General features: G+C 41.5%; 1 protein-coding gene across 3 annotated transcripts in view; it reads right to left on the minus strand.

Moving 5' to 3' along the window:
* trappc9 (trafficking protein particle complex subunit 9) overlaps window positions 1-10,092 on the minus strand; it is a 318,188-nt gene that overhangs the window by 242,848 nt on the left and 65,248 nt on the right. For all 3 annotated transcript variants that reach the window (XM_050034614.1, XM_050034613.1, XM_050034615.1), the window contains 2 exons: window positions 3,790-3,916; window positions 3,460-3,592 (listed from right to left, as the gene is read on the minus strand). In XM_050034614.1, coding sequence (XP_049890571.1) covers window positions 3,460-3,592; window positions 3,790-3,916 — 260 coding nt within the window. The remainder of the gene's footprint in view (window positions 1-3,459; window positions 3,593-3,789; window positions 3,917-10,092) is intronic.

Genomic DNA, 10,092 nt, shown 5'->3' on the forward strand with positions numbered 1-10,092 from the left:
AACTTCTGGTTGTGGTTAAATGCCTGGTTGATAATTTGGCATAAAATGGCTTGGTGCTTATCCTGCATCACTGATCAGATTTATGTCTGAAAACACATCTAACAGGTCAGAGACACCCTGCTGAACATTTACCTTTTGTTACCTGTTAAGCAATGGGAGTATCAGCACCATCCAATGAGAGTGCAGTCTGTGATTTGTAGGACAGTGACACATTTTTCATTGTTTTGGCTCTGAACTCCGGCACAGTGGATGTGAAATGAAACAATAGCTACGAGGTTAAAGTGCTGACTTTCAGCTTTAACGGTGTGTGTGAGGATGTTCACATCAATCGTGGGTGAGCAGCGTAGGACTCGTTGCCCTTTAATATTTTTACGGCCCAACAGTGCAGTGTTCTTGTCTGTGCAGTCTGTCACCTGACCTTGATTCAATTGAGCACATGTTTCACTTACTGAGGACCTGAATGAAGCCAAAAGGTCTCAACAGGAGCACGAGGCTGCAAAGGTTTCGCAACAAAGAAGAGGGACATAAAGATTGTATTTCAGTTCATGTCAGGGTTTTTTTCCTGGACAGTTTTGAGACAAAGGTGGAAAGGTGTGCGTGTGATGTGAGGTGCCTCATAATGTGTGTTTTCTGCAGATTACACACAACATCCTATCGGGCATGTTCATGAGCCTGCTTTTAGGCCAGTCTGGGTCGAAGCTACTTGCTCTGTGCTTCCTGTGTTGACTGTTATATACGATAAGGCACAAAAACCAAATTAAGTTCATTTTTACTTACTAGGCTATTCTTCATATTCTTCTATATTTCAGTAACTTATATAATTGCTCCCTGTTCTCTGGTTTGAGTCTTAGATTGACCCTCACTTACCTCATGAACTGTCTCAAGTGGCTGGCTGCTTTATTAAGAAAGTGTTCGACTGTAGGAGACATTGACAGTGTATTAAACTTCGCCATACTGAGTTACAGCCCCGGTCTAAAGATGTTAAAAAAAACCATTATATCTATATATTATCTCTTTCCTCCTCCGTCCTTGGCCTTTTATTGCAGAATTCTGTTACCTTCTTCTTTTTAATTCTGGAGATGAAATTTCAAGTTATTGCATGATTGTAGACAGTGACAAACTATTTATTTTGAGGGCTGGGTATCATTTGAAATTTTTTGGTACTACTGGTAGAGTCAGTTTTTTTTTTTTTTTTTCATCTTTTGCCACTGCTGTAACCAAGGTTACCACAGAATCAATGCTGCTGCATGTGCAGTATTTTTGGGAAAAACATGCTGATTTGCACAGTGCTCCAAAACAATAATAAAACATGTTAACTTCATGCCTTTTGGAGATCAGCTCCCATTATACTTACTTAACTCTTTATAGTAAATAAAATTTTGACCAGCGATAGGGTTCTATCTATCTGAAGAGCCGTACAAAAATAGGTTTTTGATATATAAAGACAATCATGATGTATCATTATAGTGGCAGTATTGTTTCCACAATGTTAGCATTTACTTTTGTTCGTAAAAGAACATGGAAAGAACAGAAAGAAAGAAAAAAAAAACATGTATATGCATCTTTCAGGACCTTTGCCTCACTTGGACACCATTCATCCAAGAGGTTTTGAAAACAGCGGTCTTTAGGATTTATCTGGCAACCTTCTGGCAAAATAAAAATGACAACCTGCCTAATATGAGGACAAAGAACGATACATAACGATGTCAGCATTATGTTCATAGAAAAACACACAAAGTACATGAAAGAAAACGCTTTTATGTATCTTTCAGGACCTTTACCTCGCTGAGAGCAGCTCAAAGGCATAAAACTACTTCAGATAGTGGCTACCAGACCATGGTTTATCACTCATGGCTGTGTACCACAGTAATATTTCTTACCAGTACCAGCGCTCAAAAGGTAAGCTACTGAGCCTCGATATCCAGTCCTCTTTACTTCTGTAACTCAAGCTAACCAAGCTTCCATTACAAACACCTTACCACTAGGGATGCACCGAATATTCGGTAACCGAATACAGTCAGGTCCATAATTATTTGGACAATGATACAGTTGTCGTCATTTTGGCTCTGTACACCNAACTAAAAATAGTTTTGTTCGAGCAAAATAAATCATTCAGCACGCTGTGTGAGTACAGATTTCAACCAGCAGCAGAAACGAAAGGCGAATCCCGCCGGCTGTGGGTTGAACGGGGGTCACAGACACAGACAGGAATGTATTCCTGTCAAATACGGTGGCCATAGGCTTACCGGCAACGGAGAAGTCCGGCTCCAATAATTTCCTCTTCTTGGTGCCATGACTGCCCAGAAGTACCTGAACAACCGAGCCATAGCGGCACACAGGTATGTGATGTGTCAGAGGAGAAACGAGCCGTTCACATTTCTCTTTGAGGCAGGTAACGGTCCACAAACCTCACCGCACTTTAGGGACTGTTCTTTACTTGTCAGGGGAGGAGGAGGGTGGCTGGTTGATTTTTATTTCATTTATTTATTTTATTTTGATCCCCCCTATGTTAATCACTGTTTTTGAAGTATGAATAAGTCAATAAGTAATTTATTCCATTGAAATATCATTGATGTATTATAGAAAAGTGATTTATCTTTTTATAAATGACAAAAGGCACATCTGCCTCAATTTGGCTGTGATATCGTGATACTACTCAGAACCGTGATACTTTCACTGATATCGTACCGTGGGTGCCAATTTTGGTACCGTGACAACACTAATCTGGAGGGGGTTCATCTGCAAAAACTAATGAAAAACTAAACAATGGTATTCAGTATTCGGCTAAGCGTTTAATTTTATTCGGCTTCGGCCACAAATTTTCATTTTGGTGCATCCCTAGTTACCACATTTGCCTCATGAATCACAGCCATTCATTGCTTACCTAATGTGTCTCTCCCTTGTTGCCTTCACACTCGAGTGCCATGCATAACGTGCATGTGTGATATAATTGCACCAAGGCAGTTGCTGATTAAAGGTATGATAGTTTTTGGCATAAGTAAACAAAACAATCTGCATTTATCTTGGAATATTTAACCAAGGCAGCAGCCAGTAAGACTAAGGCGACCTGCCTTTGAGTTGGACAGGGAGGGATAACCTTGTGTCCAACTTTATTTTATACGTTTTGGTCCCATTAAATCTGTTTGTTTAATGTGGATGTAAACACTCTTAAATTAAAGCTGTGGGTCAGTGCTTTAACATCCTAATTCTCATTTAATTTCCAATATACAGAGCTCACAAAAATGAATGATGTCACCATCCTACTTACTGAGTGCCCTGTAAACTAATAAATGCTCCAGTTAGCTAGTTGCTCACACACTGTCGGCATTCCCAAACACAAATCTGCAGCCCTGCCCATGTGACTGTTACCTATTGTGTTGGTGTTGAGTTAAACTCGTCCCTGTAGCATTAGAGAGCTGTAAAAACCATAAAAATAAACAGATTCAGAGAGTTTCTGACCGTGGTAGTGATGTGCTGAGCTGAAGACGAGGAAGGGAGGGAATGACCTCCACCAAACAGCCACTAGTCTTCACACTGGGCAGGCCCTCCAACAGGCAATCACTGGTCACCCCAAACACTGATGTGTGGTAACCTGGGTTTAAACACAGAATATAGGACATATTTAGCTTGAATGGATGGTGTTCTGAAGAACAGGAGCTTAAAGTTAAGATCAAGGCCACAATGTGTCTCTGATACAGCAGCATATGCATCAGAAATCACAGCTAATTTGAGCAGCTCATTCTTAAGTGCAACATCTGAGTGTTGGAATAGGTTTTCAGACAGACTCACCATTGACAGTGATGTTGCCAGCTGTGCGTGGGACACCAACCAGAGTGACGGGGTACAGGCCAGACTCTGCAGGCAGGGACAGCGCAGCAGGCAGGGATTCAAACTCGACTCCAGATGTCAGCAAACCCTGAAAGCAAGACAAGAGAGGATGGGACATGATTGTAATACATATGTAGAGACAAACCCTTTCATTGAAGCAAAAAGGACACAGGAGTAAAAAAAAAAAAGTGAAGTTCATGGCAAATGATGAGCTGAAATTATAAAAAGATGAGAATAAAATACAGTGTGGAAAACTTTGTGTGCTTTTTTGTTAAGACAGGGATAAAATATGGCCATAGCTGTAAAATGTGTCTTTAAAATTGTTACGAGAAAAGTTTATTTCCCACCTGTAAGTCTGGTTCAGCAAAAATAAAAAATGTTAAAACCTGGAAAACCTCTCCTATCACAAAGAGCACCTTAGTGACAATAGCAGATTTTGGTACTGGTAATACAATTGCTTGAAACCAATAAAAACTGACAATGAAACATCGACAAACAATCAAATCTCTCAGCTCTCCTCTGACTGTTGGTGCACGCCATGCTCACATTGCCCCCATTTGTTTTCCCTTTGAAAGAGCAGTGTGACGTGCAGCCGTCTGATTCTCCACCAACAGATCAGTGTGAAGTATCTCTCCAACTGTTTCATGTGATTCATCATCTTAATCTACCCACGATGTCTTGAAGATTAAATCTCTATCAGCATGAGATGGCCATTCCCATTGGAGAAAATTGCTCTCCATGGTAAATAGCCACTTGAGCCATGCGTGCCTGAGAAGTGATTGAAAATAAGTCCTACAGATCGCAACATGGAGGGAAGAGGGAGAAGACAGGTTTCAGACTCAGCAGCCCAAATTCCCACTGGGCGTTGCACAGACCAGAATATTCCATGCCAAGGTTTTTAATGCATTGGGAGTGTTTGACTGTCCAAAGGGTAATTCTGAGCCCTTTGATGAAAGTTTTTGGAGTGAATTGAATCAGAAACACCAATTATATAACAGAATTGCTCAAAGGATAATTCTGGTTTCTTAAAACTTGGGTCCTGTTTTCAGTTTTGACTATCGTTTGATAACCTTATACTCGACAAAGTAACAGCTCAGATCTGGGAACAAGGCCAGACGATCAGACAGGTTGTTTCTTGACCTGTCGGACTTCTTTTTCAGTGATGTCATCACATCGTCAGATCTCAGCAATTAAATTAGTGACTTCAGCATTATTATTACCGATAGGAAGGACAACGAAGACTTCAACTTTTAAAGCTACTAAAAATAAAACCCAAATTGTAATAAAGACCCCAGAGAGCAATCACGACTGTCTCCTTGAGTTCCTGTTGTGATGTCACTACATTAAAGGGCAGATGCAATGCTGTAATGAAATGGGGCTGGTTTTGAACCCTTGTACCACTTGTGTCATTTAAGCTCTAAAGAGCTGGACGAAGCAGCCCAGTGGAGCAACAAGGAAAATACATGTATGAGATGCCTTTATTGTCCTAGTAAAGACAGTAACTTCATCACAATTGGTACGTTCCCATACATACTGTAACATCACTCACACTGTCATTAAGGTTTTGAAAGCAGGTTTGATGTTCTGTGTTTTTTGTATCTGTCAAAAGCCTACAGAGAGTTGTTTGACCAAGAAGAAATTGTGGCTTTACCTGAGGGACACATACATCAACGGAACAGGGTAGAAGAGGACAGCGAGCCAGCAAGAAACAGAAGTGAAAAGATTTGGAAGCAATGTCTTTCTGGAAATCTTCCACGTCAAAGAGAAGGTAACAATAGCCGATCCAGAAATGCACAACAACAATGATGATGCTGACAGCAGAGTATAATGTAACCGCCGCACAATATGATTTCAGAACTCAGGTAGCCGCAGTGCCAAATGTAAGACGCAGACAGAGTGGCGACAACCTAGCGAGGTAACTCCAATGAAGACAGGCAAGGGAGCATAGAGGCTGTGGCTGTGGCTCTGTCCACTAATCAGAAGATTGGATCAATCCCCGGCTGATCAATCAGTATATGAGACTGTAAAAAACTGAGTAGCAGGTGGCTTGTAAGCTACCAGTTTATGAATGTGTGTAAATGGGTGAATGTGACTCGTAGTATAAAGGCACTTTGAGTCGTCAGAAGACTAGAAAGACACCGTACAAGTGCAGGTCCATTTACCAACATATGTGTCTTACATTTTCCCTTGTATTGAGAATTCTTGCAACAAATGGAACAGTAAAAAGTATCAGATTTGGCCATGAGTGTGAGGTTTCTGTGCGTTACAATTTTTATCGTGTGACGGATTAATAAAGTGTCAACAAAAAATTACAGTCTTGGTTTTAGACATGCCCGCTCAGATTTTAAAGGCATGCTAGTGACTCTGTGACGCCATACTAAGATAATAATGTAAAATGCTTGCGTTAATTAGTTAAGTGTCTTAGCATGCAGGGCGTCGGTGGCTTAGTGGTAGAGCAGACGCCCCATGTACAAGGCTGTTGACGCAGCGGCCCGGGTTCGAGTCCAGCCTATGGCTCTTTGCTGCATGTCATCCCCTCTCTTTCTCCCCCTTTCACACTTAACTGTCTTGTCCATAAAAGGCAAAAAATGCCCCAAAAAAAATCTTTAAAAAAAAAAAAAGTGTGTTAGCATGCAAACATTTGCTAGTTAGCACTTAACTTAAAATATAGCTGAGGCTGATGGAAATGTCATTAGTTTATCAAGGAATTGGCCATGAATTAAAACACTGGAAAAATTACAAATATAACTTGTGACTGATGCTGTATGAAAATACATTGAATTCATGACTTTGAATATTTAAAGCAAACATAAACTGCAATCCAAACTGTATTTAAAGGGGAACTAATGTTTTTTTCAACCTGGGCCCTATTTTTTGATCTACTTTTGTCTAAATGAGTGATAGGATGTTCAATATGTGACATTTCTCCAGTACGAAGCTAGGGCTGACCTGTTGGTCAAAATCGGGTAATAATTTGGACATGTTTGTTGTGGCAAGTCAAAATCTCTAAAAGCTCTAAAATCTCACGTCTCACGAGATTTGAGTTGTTGCAGGAAGTTACCGCTGAAGTGACCTTAAAAATGTGAGGAGTTACTCTGTTTGGAGTAGTCATGGCTAAATTTTTACCCGATTTTGACCAACTGGATCTGGATGAGCCATTTGAATTCGATGAGCGCCCGTATTTATTTGAACACGGAGTACACGGACGTACACGGACGCAGAGCTCATTGAAACTGAAGAGTGGACGAGGAGAGAGAGGGAGCAGCAACAGGCAGAGGAACATGTCTGAATCCAGCTAAAGGTAAACACAGACGTTCATTTCTCCTTTCCGTTATGTTGTCAGATAATTATACTAACAATCCGAGCCTATCTGTTAAAAAAAATGCACTTTTAGTGGACGTATTTTGACGTTGTTTGACGCTGTCTGAGTGCCCTATTATTTAATATAGCGCGAGCTCACGGGCTGCAGGCAGGTCAGCCCTAGCTTCGTACTGGAGAAATGTCAAATATTGAACATCCTGTCACTCATTTAGACAAAAGTAGATCGGAAAATAGGGCCCAGGTTGAAAAAAACATTAGTTCCCCTTTAAGTCTGGGCCAAAGTGGTGGACCAACCATGAGACCAACCAACACTGATGTTAACGGAGCCACACTGCTGTCACTGTTGAAAGTCATCATTTAAAACAAGTCTTGTGAACTTAACCACAGCATGTTCTCTTCTTCTTCGGCAGAGGCGCTCAAAGATTTGCTATGTGCCGATTTAGGGAGCCAGCTCATGATTGATGTCCACACAGGAAAAGTGCATTTGCGAGTCATCCACCCAAGTTGCTAACTTTAGCCAAGCAGCACAAGCAATGATGACAGAATGTATTTCCTGTGACACTCAACCAAGGCAACCAGTAGTTTTCTACAAGTTCTAATTCCTAACCTGACAGATGCTTGTTCGAGAGACGCAGGTTGATGCAGTGGCTGAGTACTGTATAAAAAGCAAGCTGTTAAAAGTAGAAGTATTTTAATGGACCACAAAAGATTAATATACAATGAATGCATTTTATGTCATGTTCGAGGGCTGCACAAAATATTTCTGGGGGTCGCCACTGGCCTGCAGGCAGCATTTAAGCGGCAATGTTCTCTAATTATCTCCCCCAATATATCAGTTTTAATAGCTGATCGCTTTACATTTCTGTGATATTTAACTTTGGTACTTTTTCTGTTTGTGCAGTTTTGTCTTTTTAATGTGTCTGAAAAGTTTCTGTGATTATCTCCTGTTAAACCAACTCCCCTCAGCAGTCCAAGAACAGTTTGGTTGGTCTCTGCCCGCCAGTACGTCAGCTGTTACACACTGACATCACCTCCAGGATCTCAACAGTCTGTGATAAAAAATGTTTTATTAATGAATACAACTGAAAGACACACTTTATAGCTGTCAAATTGGTTGCAGTGACAAACGCAGGCCACATCAGCCAGGGCTCATTTGTAGTCAGAGAGTCCTTCATGTCGTTTCTAGGTTTTCTTTGGATGTGTACTCGTTCACCCTCAGAACAACTGTATTTACATTCCCAGTACACACCGCCTGGTTGCACGAGGCAGACTGAGGTGACGTAATGACTGCATCAATCGCCAGCAGCAGACACTACCTCACTAGAGGGAAGGCTGCCGAAGAGCTGAGCCTCCGAGGTGCCACGGCTGTGATTTAAACTCTCCTTGCGTTCACTTCGGGGCATTATTCGCCTTTATTGGATGGCAGGAGTATCAGTGGTAACCTATTGGAAATAGTTCATTTGCATTCAGCCTTGATAAGGTTAATTAGCCTGTTTCTCTAACAATAACGATTAGTGTGTGCATTGTATTGTTTGAGCTGGTTTGCATCGACTCCATTGTACAGCACTGACAGTATGCTGTTAACCTTTTGTTTTGCTTTAACTAATGCTATGAAAACGGTATGATTATAATTCATGATAATGATCATTCCTTTGTTCTGGCACGTCACTGCACAGCTGACAGCAACAAGAAAAAGTATGCAGACAAAGACAGATAAAATAAGAAACAGATTCCCAAGACAGAAATGTCTCTTAGTATTAATTTGGCTCGTACAACATGATGATAAATACGTTCTTGTTTCATTATTAAAGTAAATGATGACTCCACCTTTACTGCAAATAACTCAGCTGACACGAGGTCAGTAAAGGAGAGACGAGACTAAAAGTATGATTTGTCATTTTGAGGAAAAGCAAATAAATATCCCGAACTTGTTTGTGGGGACAAAGAAGCGTCGGACGGTGACCCCTCTGAAAATGAAAGGGTGGGGGTGGGGATCGGGTAAAAAGCAGCACTTTAATGGAAAATCAATAAAGCACAAAACAAAGCTGGGTATTAGTGCTGAGGCCGTGTGGTGACTGAGATGGAGCGCCCGTCTTGCCAAACTACAGGGTCACCTTGGTGACGAGGATGGAGAAGTGACCTTGTGTGTGTTTCAGCGAGCTGGTTTATGTACAGCGGATAGATGCTTGCTCCGGTCTAACGGCAGTCACTTTGTCTGGGGTACAGAGGAGCTCTTGGCAGCTTGCGTCACCCTGTCTGTCTCTACCTGCGTGACTGTACAACGCCACCTGAGGTTCCCAGCTGCCGTGGAGCTGTGAAGGGCCACAGCCTCCATCTGTGACCTGATCAATTCACCTGTAGGTGGGAGGAGTTAATGACATCCGCATCACTATTTGACCTTGTCTGTTTGATTGTTCCACCTCACGGTAACTCTGCAAACAGGCAGCTTATATATTGTGGAAGTGCTGTAACTCCCTGAACTTCAGATGGCGTTTCAAATCACTCATTAAGTGCTTATGCCAAGAAAGTTTTCAGGCTTTTGCAATTTGGGGCCCGTTGAGCGTTGTCATTAGAGTCCTCATGTTGAGCCGGCTGACTTTAAAGGGAAATTTCGGTTTATTTCAACCTGTCTCCTATCGTCCTAAATTTGTTTCAAGTGACTAGTGACATAAAAATAATAGTTAGCATGTTAGCCGTGAGCCTAGATACAGCCGGGGCGCATAGTAGCGTCAGACCTGTTAAAACGTAAGTGAACGGGCAACCTTCAAGTGCAAAGTTAGTCCACTAAACAAGCTTTTTTTCCACAAAGACCGCCTCATATCGTTAGGATAAATGTCAGAGAACATATAGAAAACGACATGTAAACGTGTTGTCTTACCTTACCGGTGTGCTGCCATGTTTGTTTACCATTTAGCTCTGCTTTCCAAAGCGCGGCCGAAATAT

This window comes from Epinephelus moara, chromosome 22 (genome assembly GCF_006386435.1).
Source record: "Epinephelus moara isolate mb chromosome 22, YSFRI_EMoa_1.0, whole genome shotgun sequence".
NCBI classification, from domain to species: domain Eukaryota; kingdom Metazoa; phylum Chordata; class Actinopteri; order Perciformes; family Serranidae; genus Epinephelus; species Epinephelus moara.